Here is a 17,670-nt window from a genome sequence, read left to right on the forward strand (position 1 = left end):
AGAACTCACATGCGCATCATCAGGACCAACCTTGCCAGATTCAGTGTAGAAGCCTACGGCCGATCTCATGATAATGCATTTAAAATCCAAAGACTGATTTTAGAGGATGTTTTGAATGCAAGTTCGAAACATTTGTCCACAGAAGGCTTTCGGGTTTACTGCACGCGTTGCTGATTTAATAACTGAAAAGATAGAAACAATATCTCACATAGTAGTCCATTTATTTTAGATAAGAAATACAAATATGAGAAATCCTGTGATAAATATAGTTATTCTGCGATGCAAGTTAATCGGACTACAACAAGTCAAGATGATGTTGGTAATGCATATTAAACTTGTGTGAGCATTAGCAATAGACAACTTTATTACAAAGCTGCCTTAAATTACGAGATTAACAAATAATATTGGTACTACATCTAATTAGTTAGTTTGAGTAGATAAAATAAGATTACCATCCTAAATCTAAATGGTCTCCTGAAAGTAGGCTTTGTAGCAAGGCTTCTCTGAGCCAGTTTGTCAAAAATCAGTCTGTAACAATGACGAAATGGAGAAAGATGAATTCAGTTTTACTGTAGCATATCCATATATACACTGTACACTACAATCGTGTTTCATCTAGACACTTCAATGCAATAGAAATGTAATTTACAAAAAAACAATGATCTCTGAAACAAATTAAGGAAACAGTCATCTCTGAAACAAACAGTAGGTGCAATGTCTTCTCTTAAGAGCAGCAGTGAACAAGGATTGAGAGGTGAGGGTATAGCTAAGCAAGAAGAATTCCGAAACAGAACCTCTGGATTCCAAACGGCTACTACGTAATGAAGTGCACTGGGTTATAGAGTCCACTGGATTGTAAAAACCTCAGACATGGGTAGAGCAAGATGGGTCACAGTCAGAACCTACAGAGAGACATAAGGTAGTAAAACAGATGTCGGTCAGGCAGCCAAAATTAACCTTAAAGTTCCACAATAAGCAGAACATCATATTAAAAAATGTATGAAATCAAATTGTATTTAAATTGCCCTTTTTAGAAGCACGTAAACCCCTTGAGTACAGCTGTTAGGACAGCAAGGTAAACAAGCAGGTCAGACATGTCTAGAGAAAGAAGGAATGGCAGTGTGGGGATCAAAGTAAAAAAATATATATATATATTGGGTTTTCCTGGGAGTTTTTCCTCGTCTTCCTTGACAGTTTAGTTGTAGTTCTTTGGCTGTATGTAAAGCCTATGTGGCGTTGCATGTAAAAAGGGCTATTGATTAGATCAATCACCTTGCTGTCTGAGCAGTACGTGAAGTCCATGACCTTCTCCCCGTTGGCCCACACGCTGCGGGGTGGAAGGAGAACTCCGAACACCCGCAGCCCCCCCAGCACCAGACCATCCAGACCTCCGTTCAGCTTGAAGGGGTCGCTCACTACCTGGGACTGCCACCAGATGTCACAAGCAAAAAAAAAGGGAGGGTGATCCTCTTGGACAGAGGTCTTCAACCCTGGTCCCCCCATCTTGTATGTTCTAGAAGTTTCCCTGCTCTAACACAACTGATTCAAATGACTGGGTCATTAACAGGCTTCTACAGGAAACATCTAAAACATATAGGACAGTGGGCCCTAAGGACCAGGGTTAAAGACAAATGCTCTAAGCCAGGGGTGTCAAACATACGGCCCGCGGGCCGGAACCGGCCCCCAAGGAGGTTCGATCAGGCCCGCAGGATAATTTGAAAGTGGAAAAAATGCATAAAAGACATGGAATTAATATTTTTAATTCACTCTTGCAGTATACCGCCATTCGAATACTTGGGGGCGCACTCTTTCCATCAGAGTAGAAGACAAGCCGCATCACTGAGACAGACTGAAAACAGCAGACGGTATCAATTAATACCTTGGTCTCTACTAGGGATGGGCGAACGATGCCTTGTGAAGCTTTGATGGTTTCTTCCGGATTGTGCCGGCCCAAAGAGCCGAACTATCGGCGCTTTGAAAATGAACAGCGTCATCTAGCAGCCGTTTAAACTGGCTGAATGAGGCGTAGTGGTTGTCTCCGACGGTAGACTACCCTACGTTATTCAATATTTAATTAAGGCTACATGTGTTCATTTTGATCTGATATTAGTGCTCACACATTAAAATGTTGTGATACATCCGTAGGCCTTTAGAATTATGTCATTTTCTCACAGTAAAAGTTAAAGAATATCGTACGAGATTCACTGGACTGGGGCGCGAACTTGGGATCCCAGATTCGCATTAACAATATGTAATCGTACAACGCTTTAACCAACTACACCACCGAAGAGATCATTACTTGTTAAAGCGGTTGGACGGACTTTATACGATATGGTCTTTGTATCAATTAAACTAGATAACACAGAAGAAAGACATGATATTTTGGTTATTTATAGCAGAGTATGGTATAATTTTAATGGTCCGGCCCACTTGACATCTCCCTAGGCCGTATGTGGCCCACGATGCGAAATGAGTTTGACACCCCTGCTCTAAGCAGTATCTGCACTGCATATACAATATGTACTTAATTACTATTCAAAAGCCCAACACAATGTATAGATGCTTTTATTCTGTCCTTAACTCTTTTAAAGGTAACTTACACTTATCTGGTCAAATTGTGGCCAAACAAGAATCATAATATCATCAATCACCCACAGGTTGTACCACACTGACCTCTTAGGACACTAAGATTTTGATCTCTTTCTACTGAATACACTGACTCACACAGCCTCAGTCTCATACCTGCCCAGCGATGAAGATGACATAGGAGTAGTCTCCCTTCTCAAAGGTGTCCAGGCTGTCCCCATCGTCCCAGAACATGTCGCCCCATGCCCAGCCTCCCGCACACAGCGCCACCGTCAGGAGGAATGGGTTATTGCGTGAATCTGAAGTAGTCAATGCTGGTTCCTGTGACAGCAGGTTTATTAGACCAATCACTTATCAAATAATCTTTTTTTTAAATATAAATACATCTTTTAGTTGTAAATATGCAACACAATCAGTAGGTTAGTGTCATCAGAAGTAAACATCAGACTACTGGTGGTGGTAAAGCAGAAAGCCCTTCCAGCCCTTGCACCTGCTGTGGGATGATGTGTCCCTCCCTCACGTGGACTTGGATAGTGTCTAGGGGAGCTGGGAGGAGCAGGTACTGGCCTCGGCTGTAGAATGGTTGGCCCTTCACAGGAACAATGAGATTATTAAAAAAAATAAGCTTGCATGGTATTTCTTTACCATATATTCTTTGGAAAATAGAAAGTGCTTTCTGTTAGAATAATGGCATTTGTGAAAGACTCAACACCCCACCCAACACCAGATGAATGAGAGGGAGGATATCTACATTGTGCAGACTGTACCAAGTCCCTGGGGGGAGATAAGCAGCCAGCTCCTCTGCCCCCTGCTCCAACACTGGGCTGATGAGAAGAGAACTCCCCCACAGAAACTGTCTGTCGATGGTTTGGCTGTTCGGGTCAGAGGGGAACCTGGGAGAGTTTCATGATAGTGGATTACACAGGTTTTCTGACATTATTTTGCAGACAGGAATTGAATAAGAGAGGACAAGTGAGGCGAGGAGGAGGAAAGGAGGCGAGGAGAGGAGACAGGGGAAGAGGAGAGTAAAGGCGAGGCAAGGAGAGGCGAGGAAGAGAGGCGAGGAAGAGAGGCGATACATACTCGAGGAAGAGAGGCCTGGCCACGGTGTCTGCAGAGGTGTGAGCGTGGTGGAAGAGGGTGTAGAGGAAGGGCAGGAGAGAGTAACGCAGCATGACTGCACTCTGCATAGCTGCCTGGGCCTTCTGCCCAAACACATAGGGCTCCTGGGGCTGACACACATAAACACAGGCACACAGGCTAGAGTTACTTCTGTTCATTATTCACAGTGCTACCTCTATTCATAACACAGACTATTACATGGACACAGAGAAAACACATTGGCCTATTCTACAATTGACCACTTACAGGCTTATACATTGCTATGCAGAAATGTGTGCAGTAACTACAAAATTCATTTGTACAACTATGATTGCTGCAAAAAAGATGACAGCTTTTTCAAGATCAAGGCTTTTTAGCGAAAAGGAATTACTCTCTCGTACACGCGCACGCGCACGCACACACACTTGCATGTCTTACAGCGTTGGGCTTGTCGTTGTGGTTTCTCATGAAGGGGTAGAACGCTCCCAGCTGCATCCAGCGCACACACAGCTCCTCCGTGGTGTCCCCCCCAAACCCACACACGTCGGCACCTGCCAGGGGCACTCCAAACAGGCCAAACAACAGCACCGCTAGGGGGGAACAAAGGAGAACATCCATGCCACCATTCAATGACCAGTCATTTTATGTACTTGTTAAGGAACTCGTCACTCGTGCCATTTATGACTATGGGAAAGTATCTGTAACAGCTTGATAAACAATACCATTCCACTGGTCGAATATTGTGCCTGTCTTGGGCATTATACTCAACGTTGATGATAATGTAACTGTGTGATAGTGTAGGTGCACTGCCAGAGGGGGGCTCGGGACAGGTCCTGTTCTAACCTGGAATGGAGAACCGGAGCTGTTCCCAGTCACTTTGCACGTCCCCAGTCCACACTCCAGAGAAGCGGCCAATACCAGGGAAGGAGGAGCGGGACAGGACGAAGGGTCGCGCCCCACGCACCCTCACCAGGGCACTGGAACATTAAGGGTTATTCAGTTTGAAGATATAATTTGGGGCATTTTTCATGCTTCATTGGTCAGTTTGTAGTAAAGTGTGACAGGAAAGGCAGGGAAGACATGCAGTACAGGGCCAATGCCTGATTCAACCCCAGGCCACTCTGGTAAGACCTTAGCCTACATGGTACGCACACTTATATAGTGAGCTACCGGGGTGCCCAGGTTGTTCAGTTTAATGATTTATATTGCCCATGGTTTAACGTGCTAAAACATATCCAGTTTTCTGTTTCATCTAGGATAATATAATCCTAATATAGCCATCAAGTACTCAGATACCGCAAATACTATTTCTTGTCAGGGGTCCGATTCTTTTTGTGCAGTCTTTCAAAGTTGTGCCATCATCTCTGCAGTGTAATATCTCACTCCGACCTGTGGGTGGCGCTAGCTTCGCTCAGGCCGTAGAGGTTGTGAAGGTTGTAGTGGGAGGACATGTTCTGCAGTGCTGACATGCAGAGAGTGCCTGAGTTCAGCTTGCCTCCAACCACCCCTGTTTGTGAAGAAGAAACAATACTATAGTAAGTGGCTATAACAGCTACTGGTTGCATTATCAGTAACATTGCACTACTGTACCTCACTGTACTTTGGCATCAGGCTCCTGTATGGTCATTGACATTGTCACTGATCTGCAATTTGGCAGTATTGTACTGTACTCCACATAGGTTAGAATAGGTTATAGGGTTGTAATAGGTTTTATGTGCATTTAGGGTTAGTATAGTGTATTATTTATTGTTATCTGTATATTTAGGAAGTTTTAGTATTAGGGTTTGTATAGTCGATTATTTATTGCTATCTGTATATTTAGGAAGTTGCACTTATTTAAGCTCAGCATAGATGTAAATTATGTTCTGTGTACTTGTATGTTATGTTATGCCAGGTGCTTGCGTTGTCTTGTCTTAAGAATTTCAGTGCCCAGTCTGACCTTGTGTTGTTCTGTGTACCTGACAAATAAAAGACTTGAACCTTGAACAATAAAACAAATTCATATCCCACTCAGAGTTTATCCAATTGAAGATGTTTTGGATGATGAAAAAAGGAGAGTAAAGATTGTTTCTTAAAATTGGGTCAGCAAGTAACTGTAGCACACTAACTTGGCACGAAGGGGGGGCTTTCCAGATCACTGTCAGGGCATCCCTCTACTGAGCCTGGCAAAAAACTGGCTGGCTCATTCATATCCTGGGGAAAGTGGCATGACAGAATAAGTTGCGGTTTTGTAGTTTTAGAAGAACAGAGGGTACACACGTATGTACACACTCAACCTGGTTACTTACAATCCACAGGCCGTCGACAGGGACCCTGGAGTGGAACTCTCTGATGCAGTCCTCCCACCACAAAATTGTCTCCGGGTTGGTGAAGTCCGGGAAAGCTGTCGGGCCAGGCCACACCTAAACACATGCACACAAGTCAGAGACATCTAGACAAACACACATTCAGACACACACTAGCAGACATTACCAAGCCACATGCTACACACAGGGACTCATTTAAAAGCCATGAGATTTGAGAGCTAGCTGACCTTCCCTATGAGGGTCTGGCCGGTGGCGTTCCTGATGAAGATTCCTCTCCTCTGGCCCTCGTCGAAGGGCGGGTAGGTACCGGCAGGGCTACTGCTACTGATGCCTGGATCCTGGTGGGAGAAACCATGACTCTGGTGGAGTGGGATACTGTTTACATGCAATCATCAAGCTTCTGCTGCCCTCTGCTGGTTGACGAACGGAACATGAGTTTCAGTTGTAGGAAAAATGCAGGACTGATATCAGTGGCATATATGATGTGTACTGTGCATATTCTTTCAGGTATATTTCTAAATGCAGGCTGAAATCAGTGGCAATTTCATTTGGGTAAGCTAAATGTCATTTCCTTTGCATTTCTTGAATACATAGTCTTTATAGTCACACTTTTCTAGTGCACTATTGTCAGGCTTCTAGTAGAAGTCTGTGAACGTATTGTGTACCATTTACTATATGAGAGACCACCATCACTCACCAGGATGAGAATGTACTTCATTCCCTTCTGATGCAGCTCCTCCACCATCTCTGGAAGATCCCCGAAACGGCGGGGGTCAAAGGTGAACACCCTGCGCTTGTCTGCGTAATCCAGGTCATTCCACTGCACGTCCTGACCACGACAACACCCAACCACCCCAAACCTGAAGGTCAAGAAGGCTTGCATGCTAATTTAAACATAACTATGATATGGTTGTGCTAATACAACAGAAGAAGAGTATCCAATGGCAGCATGCTAACGCAGTATTCTTTCGCTGAAGTTAACCAATACGATAGCTGATGATAGAAAGGATAGCACTTGCTATTAACCCCTAGAGTAGTTACCAGGGGGAAGTTGGCTTGGTGCATGCGTCTGACCACTTCCCTGGTGGCATTTGTGGATGAGTAACCCCAGCGACACAAGTGGAACCCCAGGGCCCAGTACGGAGGCATCAAAGGATGACCTAAGGCAGGAGAGTAGGTTTGTTTTCAAATGTGGGTGGGATGACAGCTTTATTGAATAGCTGAGGATTCATCCATAAATACATTTTTTGTAACAAAAGAGTTTGTGTGTGTGTGGGGGGGGGGCGATAAGCTTTTTTCAAAAAGTGGGTGGGACATGTCTGATGAAACCTACATTTTAACAACAAAGTATACCTACAAATGCTATAATGACACCTACATCCCTGACCAAAGGTAAAAGGGGGAAGACGCAGTCGACTAGCTGCCTTTCCTTGTCTCCCCCACTTCTATCCAGAGAGATGGATGGTTCTGTGGCCTGTGCCCACACACATTTTTTCCCTAAATCCCTATTCTAAAACCACACAGCCGTCACCAATATCAGCTAGACCAGTGATTGTAAAGGCCCCGTCACACCATGTTCTGGTCAACGTTCCCTGAACATTCTAATCGTTCAATTTCGAGTGCTCTAGGGCGAGGTGGACACATCTGGCGTGTGACTAACGTGTGAGTAAGCGTGGGACTGATGCATGACTAGCGTGGGACTGACGCATGAGGAGCGTGTAACAGCAACTAAGTAAGACCAAGTAGCGCTGTGTGCGCCAGGGGTCCGTTCAGTGTCATTGACAGGTCGCCAGTGAGTTGTTCACTGCAAAGCAAACGATGAAAACAAACAAGTAACGCTAAGGTAACGACTGACTAACGATAGCCAAATGCGTGCAATGTTAGTTAAACGTTCCACAAACGTTCAGTGTTATCCAGCGTTTAAATTTAAACGTTGAAGAACACTGGTCTCCATGAGAACTTATGTGCATGTTCAAAACTTTTTTTTGTGCGTTCTCCGCTGATCACCGACGATTACCAGCGTCACCAGCGTCTACACAACGCTCTTCTGGTGCTATACCAGCGACCATGGACGATTACCAACGTTTCCTCTAACGTCATAGAACGTTGACCAGAACGTTATGGTGTGACGGGGCCTTGACAAAGCCAAAGGAGGGCCACAATTTAGATTCACACAAATTACATTGTCCACTAGATATCATTTTGCCTCAAAATAAATTGTTGTCAGGTACTCTGCATTGGTCATCTAGGCCTCTGTCAATGTTTACATTAGTCCAAGCTTTTGGGTTAATCTACCTATAACTTGAAGGTACTGTCGGACCACGCTCTGAGGATCTGGTCCCAGGAACACATACAGGTCCAGGATCCCGCCAACAGTCACCCAGGTAAGAGCAGGAGTGGGTTGTAATACCACCTCTGCAAAGTAACAGAGAAGTAAATAAACAAGTTATAAAACACACAGAAAAGTGTGTGTTGGCGTGTGTATTGTTGACATTTCTACAACCCATGGCGTTGCTGTTGAGCAGGAAGACTCCGTGAGCCAGGCCATCTTCCTCCTGTACCATGTAGAAGGGGTGGGACCCATACAGGTTGGCATCACTCTGGCAGAAGAGATCTGGTGTTAACCGGTTGTGCAGATGAAAGCCTTGTTGGGGCGTCACATTCAAATCCAAACAATTAGACTTGTCCTACTCAAAGGCGTTTAAATGACAAGCTGTTCATTCCTGGAACATATCTGAGGGGGGGGGGGGGGTTTACATGTGGTGCCATGTCTCTGTTCCACAGGGTGAAGGAGGTCCAGTTGAGTTCCAGGTTCAGGAGAGTGTAGTGCTCCCCAAGCCCAGACACCAGGCCAGAGGCCAGGGACGTGGAGAGCTGCAGGTACTGGTCAGCAAACAGCAACGGAGCCACTGTGGTGTTCACACTGACACACACAGCACAAAGGGTTGTTAGGGAGTACCATGTCGAAGGTCTGCCTGTTACAGTTTTAAGTCATGATGAAGGCAGGATTGGTTATTCCATGCTCAGGAATGGTTTTGTCATTCAGGATTGAGACTGAGGCTGTGAGGTAGGCAGACAGGCAGATGTCTAGACAGACATGCACAGAAACAGCCATCTATCCTGTCTGCCTGCAGATCAAAGGCAGAAATGGCAGACTGACATGTAGAGACAGGAGGGTCAGAAAGACAGCTTCACAGACAGCTTCACAGACTACTCACAGGACCCGGCCATTAGACCTGCGGCGCACAATGAAGCCGAAAGGGTCAGGCTGGAATTCAGTGATGTAAAGGGGGTCGGCACCTCTGCTGGCGTGGCCAGGGTCCAGTGGAACTTCATATCGCTGAGTTAATGGATCCTTCAACTACAGAAAGGGCAAACCATAAGGTTATAAATTATCCGTTGCATATTTTAAGCACCCAGACTGCCACCTACATATCGCGACCACCTGAGTGAGCATAATTTTTCCTCATGGCTTCAGAGGTGACCACAGAGGTGTATGGGTGACCACAGGTTAACCAGAATACGCAGTCCAGCCCTGTTCTTTTACGCAGGAAGGCCTGATTAAGCACACATCAAACTGGAGAAAATGGAGCCAGACTCACAGTGAGGTGCAGCCTTCCTGCTGTCTCCTCCAACACCTCCAGTCTAAGAGTGGGGATGTCTTTGGGAAGGTAGGAGGGAGCGGGCCTCTTCAGAGTGGCAGCCAGGCCCCTGGAGGTGGGGATGAGGGGCCCCATTCTGTACCCACTGTAGGATGGGGGGTAGAAGCACCAAGGGGCTCCCGGCACTGCATGTGGAATAGGGGCATAGCAGCAACTTCTTTCCTCACACTCTGTCTGGCTCAAGACCCGGTCTCTGGCACAGTTGAATCGGCTTTCCAAAGGCAAGCTGCATTCAGATTCACTGGGTTTGCTGAACCTGGCGATGAGTGAGGCTCCTTTGGACAATGTGGGAACGTGTGTTTGATGCTGAGGCTGGAAGCACAGGCTTAGATAACACATCAACAAAGCCAGCATTAACAACACTGATAGACGGGTGGTGAGACGGCTAATCAAACCCATTCTTCCAAGTCAAACTGTACTGTAGTCGTTTGCTGGCGTTGACGAGTTGAATTGTTTGAACATTCTTCAGTAACGTAAACTAATAGATAGACTAGGTAGATATCGTGACACAAACTACACATCATTAGGTAGATATTACTAAACAGAAGGTTTTCATGTAACTAATTTCCCTCTCCTCGTTTATGCAAAAACAAACGGCAGAATCCGCGAAGCTACTACTAGCCTACTACTAACATACATTTACATATCATCACAAAAAGAGCACGGACCAGTGCGGAGATTAACTAGATTTTGAGGTAGCTAGCCAAACTTCCTGAAAAAAAGCATGTTAGATAGCAAACTACAAAGTTAATAAAAAGCTGACTAACTAGCTAACAAAATACAATTCACATTTATACGGCAAGTCAGTTGGGACAAACAGAACCTACATTCGTTTTTTTTTCCTGTGGCCCAGTCAAGTTACAACTCTATGATCTCGCCGACATGCAATCACGTGGTAATCAAGTAGGGGAGACCGGGGTTGGTTGGCACACTTTTCACTGACTGCCATATTTCTCTGGCATAATTTATGATAGAATATTCTAACCAGCAGCAAATGAAACGTTATGGTCTAAGCCATAATTAAATACGTTTACAAGTACACAAATATTTGTTTTAAATGTGGTGATTTGAGATTTAAATCATGTTGTGCATTTGTGCCAACCAGCCCCATCACGGGGTTGGTTGGCACACAATATGGGGTTGGTTGGCACAATGTTAAAATGCTATAGTTACACAAAATGAAGCAAGCAATAGAAACAATTTGAACATTTAATAAAAGAGTGTAACCAATTAATCATTCTATAACATGTTTTATGCAATTTATTAGAAGGAATGTATGTATTAAACCTAAACCTATGCCTAATCCTCAGAATCAGGCAAAAAGACTGAAGAACGGAATGTTGACAACAACATTCTTATTAGACAACATTTAAAAGGGATAATAACCCCAACAGTAGCCTAACAGTAGCCCTCTTAGTAGCCCCTCTCCCCCATCAAACTTATAATACATGTTTTAGCACTTTTTGATTAAATTCCTATATCTTCAAAATCACTGTGCCAACCAACCCCGCTCAAATTTAACCCAATTTTGTGATTAAATTATGTTGGCTATCTACCATCACTCATCACAAACTTTCAAATTTTAAATGAAAATGTAGCTGATTCCTATGTCTATTAACTACATGTAACATGTTTTAAATATCTTTAGCTGACACAGTTTTATAATAAATTCAGTCCACAGACCACTTTTTTACTTTTGATACTATAAAAGTGAAATGTTACCCTCACCAAAACAGTTTGTGATTTTCAGATGTTTTAACATAGTAGATGAGTGCAGGTCGAGAAAACAAACATTTTGATGTTACAATTTTGTTTCTGTGACCTTCAAAACGACCCAAAAATGCTGTGTGCCAACCAACCCCTGTAGCCAACCAACCCCGGTCTCCCCTAACTCGCTTTGGTTCCAAAAAACCCACTGCAAAACCGTGATTTTCTAACGGTATGATGGCGGAAAAGACGAAAGAGAGAGCGGTGATATTCTCGCCATCTGAGCAAACTATTATAATGAGTCTATACGAAGACAATTAGCATATTTTCATGGCTAAGTCAAACACCGCCACCGCTGCCAGAGCATGACAGGCAGCTTGGCAACAAAAATTGCCGATAAACTAAATGCGTATTTTGGTAAAGGTGCCTTGTTACCCCAATCAATCAGATCACATTTCTTTAAATGTGCCTGCTGGCAGTAGGTTTAATGGAAATTAATCATCGAATGAGATCTTGCTAGCAAAAATAATGATATATCAATTATTTCAGAATAAATGTAAAAACAAGGCCAAAGAGTATCTAATAGAGGGTTTTCACCGACTGGGTGGTAACCCGGATGCGCGGCCATATTGGAGGCACTCGGTGCAAACAACTGAACGGAAAACAACCAAAGAACGTATACTCTATACTCTTTGGTACAACTGTCTAAACGACCCAAATGGTCATCAAAACGCGTCCAAGATCCAAAGGCATATAGGGAAGGACTTGGACCTCAAGAAAAGGGTCGATATTTTGAGAAATTTTGATTTATTGGCGGTGCAGATCCCTACAAGTTAGCTCCCTCTACTTGGATCCGTGACGACCGGTGATTCTGCCTTCAGTTGGATATCCCGATATTGTTTACTACCTGGTTTTCTCGCCGAACCCATAGGCTACACAAGCAGTAGTTTGATATGAATGATATTATGTCAATGTCAGCGTTACAGTAAAATAAGCGCACAGTAAAAACAATAAAAGCAGTAATTGTTTTTACTATTTACTAGGAGTGGAATGGTACATGTATTCGTACCGAACCGTACGGTACGGGCGTCACGGTTCGGCTCGTGAAATTACACGGAGAATACACGGTATAAAAATTAATAAAACTTGCGTGCAAATTAATTAATGTAATGCGGAACTACTGTAAGATATTCGTGTTCTTTAGGGACAATCTGTAGCCCCGCCTTAGTTCTGAAACTGATTGGCGCTGTCAGGCCAAATAGTGTCCTAGGGCCAAATAGTGTCCTACCTGACGTCACAATGCCGTTCCGAAGCAAGCACGCGTCCGTCGCTATGCCGACCTTAAATTCCTGAGATATTTACTCGTGCTAGCAGGAAACTGTCATGGTTGCTATACTGGTTACTAGGTAGGAAGTTTTGTATTTAGGCTTATTTAAACCAGTTTATTCTACTCTACTATTTAAAGTTTTCACTCGTTCGACATTCCTGAGACAGCAACGCGCGCAGGTAGAATACTATACGTGTTGCCTTCCCGGTCTGTTAAAATTGATGCTAAATAGGTGAATTATTTTGACGAAAACAATTAGCCAGCTAGCACTAGCTATCAAACGAGTGAAAACTTTAAATAGTAGAGTAGAATAAACTGGTTTACATAAGCCTAAATACAAAACTTCCTACCTAGTAACCAGTATAGCAACCATGACAGTTTCCTGCTAGCACGCGTAAATATCTCAGGAATTTAAGGTCGGCATAGGGACGGACGCGTCCTTGCTTTGGAACGCATTGTGACGTCAGGTAGGACACTATTTGGCCCTAGGATATGGCGAGCGGAATATGGCGAGCGGAAAGGGACATTCCTAGGCTTACCAGTATGGCGAGCGGAAATGGACATTCCTAGGCTTACCAGGAGAAGGAGAAGGAGCAGCCTAACCATACGTCGCCGCCAGGCCGTGTGGATTTTTTGAATGGAAGTGAATGGGACTGCAAACGAGAGACTGGCGGCGACGTGCAGCGACGGCATGTAAGGAACGTCTACTGGCGGCGACGTCGCGGCGACGCATGTTCGAAAGTATACAAAATACTTACGCCTACTAAGTACGTCTGAGATAAGTACGTCGTCGCCAAACAACACACCTACTAAGTAGCTACATCGCCGCCGTCACTGACTTGTTTTTTCAAACCTTATTGAGTGAAAAAAAGTCGCAAGGCTACATGTTTAATATGTTAACATTTCTTTATTGAGAGCTATAGTGTAAGAGTAGCCAACTGTGCACAGTCTGTAGCATAGAGGATTTTACAACAGGTGCAGGGGGTGCTTTTGCACCCCCTACTGTTGGGATGAAAAAATTACATGTTCAAACTAATGTACACAAACGATTAAAGGTTTTTAGAACATGTTAAAGTGATGTCAGAGTTGTATGTTATATCATGGTTTGTTGTACTCTAATGATTAATTATACATTAAGACCCAGTATTCATTTTGAGCATGTTTTAAAACCTAGAATCGCCTCTAGCCTGTAGTGTTCTAATTGTTTGTAGGCTATTCACATTTTGAACATTTTGACATTTAATAATTATACATTGATATGTGGATATAATCATATAAACCTTTCAAAGTGCCAATACACACATCTGTATAAGCCCAGCATAAGGTGTGTAGCCAACCAGTGCTTGTTTAAAGCTGTCATAACGGGGTTCATATATGAAGGAAGAATAGATAGATACGTAGGCACTTCAGGCAGTGACAAGGCACAGAAAATAAGGATAACAGTGTATTTATTCAATAAAAAGGGCTTACAAAGAAACAGTTGGATGTGAGGGTCATGTAAATTAGTAGTGTAGGGAGTGGATGTGGGATCAGTGCAAGTGTAGAGTGTGTAGAGAATCATTACAAACTAAAAAGCAAACAGTGATGATGTTCCTGCTAGTAATAGAGAGACCAAGCATATTAGGGCACAGCTTATTAAGAACCGAGGCACAGATCACAGGTGTACCCTTGCAGCAATCACAGCTCCTCTACCTGCCTGCCATCCTGCAACAGAAACAAAGACACAGAAACAGACAGGGAGAAGAGAACCAAACAATGCTCAGAGCCAACAATCTAACATGGTTTATGCCATCATCAGAACAGGCATAACCTCCCGATCACTACAAGTCATTCAGGTAATTGTAATGTCCTATTGACATCTGTGAACATATGCTTTCTCAAGTAGTATTTAGCCAACTGAAGAAGCTGTGCTTTCACTGAACCACAACCTAGAATAGTCTAGGTGACCACAATACAGTGTATTTGGTGCTTGTAAAGTTTGCATTCATTACAATTGTTATATTGCTTGTATTTGGTTATTTCCCAACATGTAGCAACAGTATAGTCTAGTTGTATTGAGTTTGTTTGATGTGTTTGCTAACTTGGTGGTTCTAATAAATTACTAATGAATGTAGCCTATTGCTAATGGAGTTTTAATTTATAATTTTGCCTTCTGACTACACTTTTCTGCTTAGCTCTGGTGTAGAAGTGCAAGACAGCAAATTAAACATATTCAGACCATCAGTGAAGGTTTTCATTTTTTGTGTGGACGCTACACTAACAGAACCTAGCACACTGTTATAACAGGATACCAAAGTTTATTTGTCACTAGCCTATTGATATTGCTTTCAACATGATTCTATACCATTAAATTCACAACTTTCAGGGTTAATACTGAAGATGTATTAGATAGTACCCAATTGCTGTGAAAGTACCAAGTCAATGAAGTGAATCACCAAGTACAAGTTCAAGATAAATTCTACGTATTTATTATAGATCTATAAAGTGCAGGTGTCTGCACCTTTAGTACTGGTGTCTTCCAGCTCCTCAGCTCTCTCAATACCTAGATATGTTTCTGTAACTTTTTTATTTACTGGGGCAAAAAAGGCTGCCATGTCCCTTCCACAGTTCATGATGACTACTCGAAGAAAAACAATGTAATGTGTAAAATGACTAGTGAGTGTGTCGACAATGTATCAATATACATATCAATGTGCATTCAGAAGGCAACAGGGGGAAAAGACTGAAGGATGGGTGGTAACAGTCTCTTAGGATCCTGCCAGCTTTCCTGAGGCATCGTGTGTGGTAGGTGTCCTGTAGGGCAGGGAGCATCCTGCCAATGAAGAACTTAGCAGGCCGGACCACACTACGTAGGGCCTTGCGAGTGAGTCCCATCAAGCAGAGACTGTCTCCAGATTTTAGAATGAGAGGTGGGGACAGGGTGACACCCAGCCTTACAAGCTCTATAAATTATGATGGTGTCCAACCATCAATGTGCTTTGTAGGTGAGATGAAGGATTTATTATTAGATTCTGTATTTACAGGGAGGCAGTTGAGAGAAGCTATTAATGGAAGAAATATGATCTCTCTTCCTAGTTAGATTTACATGTTTAGCAAAATATTAGCCTAATCGTTTATACAGGTCTATCTTATTATAAGGCCTAGGCTATAAATCAGTTATTCTACTTAGTCCATAGATGTAAATTGAAGAAAACTTAAGGCCAACTCTAAATGATCTGGCAGGCTAGTTAGTAGGCCTATCTAGCAATAGATAGACTAGGCTGTTACTTTCATATGGGCTTCTCCCGCCATCCACTCTTGGAACTGGAGTCCCAATGTTTCTAGTAATAGCACCACAATAGACATTCTCAACCAGTATTTTATCCACTGCCTGTCTTGTCCTTCTGAAGTTGTTAAATTGAATAGGCTAAACATCAACATGTAACATCAAGTATAGCCTAGACATTCCAAACGAATTAGCTTTCAATTTTACGTATGCCTAGGCTACTTGGACCGTGTCCTGGCAATACATATAGAACATTATGTTACATGTTTTGCCATGATAACTGGGCTAGACCATTGAAAGTTCATGATGTTCCTGTGTGTTTATTCCTTTGGGTACAACAACGCGATCAGTCAACCGACTATAAAATGTTTTTAATGTCGGGCTACGACTAGTCTTCTTCTGACAATGACTTTGCTTCGTGTTAAAAGCTCCAAAATGATGAACTGGCAAAAACTTTATAACTATAAATTTACTCTAAAATGTAGGAAAGTATGGCGACGACGTTATTCACAAGTAGGCCTACGTTATCCACAAGTAGGTGCGACGACCTAGCAACTTAGCTCCAAAAGATGAACTGGCAAAAACGTTATAACTAAAAATGTACTCTAAAATGTACTTAAAAGTATGGCGACGACGTTATCCACAAGTACGTAATCCACAAATAGGTCTGACGACGTAGCAATTTATCCAGAAGTAGATGTCAAACGACAGTCTCCTTAGGCAGGTTATCCATGTCCCTTTCCGCTCGAAGGGACATGGATACGGCGGCGTATCCATATATCTGTCTATGGAGATATATGGATTGATATGCCGGATTGTTTTGATATACAGTACACAGTCATCTTTTAAGCAGGATACAGAGAGAATAGAGTATAGAGACTTAAACAATTGGAAAGCGTGAGAAAGTAAAGTGAGTGGAGAAAAATAGAAGCAGAAAAGTGCAACACCCTCCCATTACCATTATCTCTAATTCACTCTCCTCAGTCTCATCTGTGTTGTATGTCTGCAAACTGCTATAGTATGGGCAAATTTTTAAAGTCATTGGACTTGTGTGGGAAGGATTTGACATGTGTGATGACTGTATTCCTCCACAGATACCATGGGCTTGGATATGGAGTTGGACCAGTTACTAGTTATTCACTTTGACTTGATGCCTGTGACCTGTGAAGAATTAATGGCACCATACAATGGTGAAGGGCTATAACCCAGGGTTGATTGCAACTGGTGTTGGAAAATACATGTAGTAGGGCAGAATAGAGGAACTGGTTTGGTCCCTGGTTAGTCTCCAAAAATGTTACAGAAACAGCAGAAAATATGACATAGCATTGCATCAAGGCCCAATTGGAGCAGAAGTCATAGGTTATTTACAATTGTAGTAGGCCAAAAGATTTGTTTTCAAAGTTCAGGGGTGTAATTGGTTGGATATAAAAGGTGTAGCACAGACAAAGGAAATCTGATTTTCCTGGGAACCCTCTCGTTGCTGCTCCGTGCTGTTTTTGGACTTTGAAGAAGTTGAATTTGGACATTGAATATGATCAGAACTTTGAAAAAGTATTCACAACAGTACCTCTGTCAGTGGTGTTTCTATGTAAACTGCAAAGGTAGCCCTCATGACCTCAACTTTCTTACTATGATTGCCTCAATGCACTTCATTAAAATGTACAACAGAACTGAAAGCGGTAATTTAGGTGGAGGGAGGGAGGGTTGAGGCGTGGA

At 43.0% G+C, this 17,670-nt stretch overlaps 1 protein-coding gene across 2 annotated transcripts; it reads right to left on the reverse strand.

The window, feature by feature from the left end:
• Window positions 1-542: 542 nt before the first annotated feature.
• gaa (alpha glucosidase) lies at window positions 543-10,482 on the reverse strand. 2 transcript variants are annotated; one of them, XR_006957464.1, is made up of 19 exons: window positions 9,596-10,482; window positions 9,212-9,354; window positions 8,751-8,916; window positions 8,497-8,593; window positions 8,289-8,408; window positions 7,035-7,153; window positions 6,691-6,822; window positions 6,221-6,331; window positions 5,976-6,089; window positions 5,796-5,880; window positions 5,077-5,194; window positions 4,531-4,664; window positions 4,126-4,277; window positions 3,670-3,818; window positions 3,354-3,479; window positions 3,077-3,175; window positions 2,743-2,907; window positions 1,273-1,425; window positions 543-902 (listed from the first exon to the last, which is right to left on the reverse strand). XR_006957464.1 is itself a non-coding variant. In XM_047038695.1 (19 exons), exons 1-19 carry the CDS (start codon window positions 10,052-10,054, stop codon window positions 837-839), a joined length of 2,724 nt encoding a protein of 907 aa, XP_046894651.1. In that variant the 5' UTR covers window positions 10,055-10,482; the 3' UTR covers window positions 543-836. The 2 variants fall into 2 exon arrangements, 1 of the variants encoding a protein (XP_046894651.1); XM_047038695.1 differs by having other exon boundaries at window positions 3,338-3,479.
• Between the last annotated feature and the right edge of the window lie 7,188 nt (window positions 10,483-17,670).

This window comes from Hypomesus transpacificus, chromosome 17 (assembly GCF_021917145.1).
Source record: "Hypomesus transpacificus isolate Combined female chromosome 17, fHypTra1, whole genome shotgun sequence".
NCBI lineage: Eukaryota > Metazoa > Chordata > Actinopteri > Osmeriformes > Osmeridae > Hypomesus > Hypomesus transpacificus.

Coding starts and splice junctions, on each gene's coding strand:
- gaa (XM_047038695.1), bottom strand. CDS start 10,054: ATGGGTTTGATTAGCCGTCTCACCACCCGTCTATCAGTGTTGTTAATG. Junction 8,917..9,211: donor AGGTCTAATGGCCGGGTCCT/GTGAGTAGTCTG, acceptor TGTGTGTGTCAG/TGTGAACACCACAGTGGCTC. Junction 3,480..3,669: donor GCCAGGCCTCTCTTCCTCGA/GTATGTATCGCC, acceptor AAACTCTCCCAG/GTTCCCCTCTGACCCGAACA.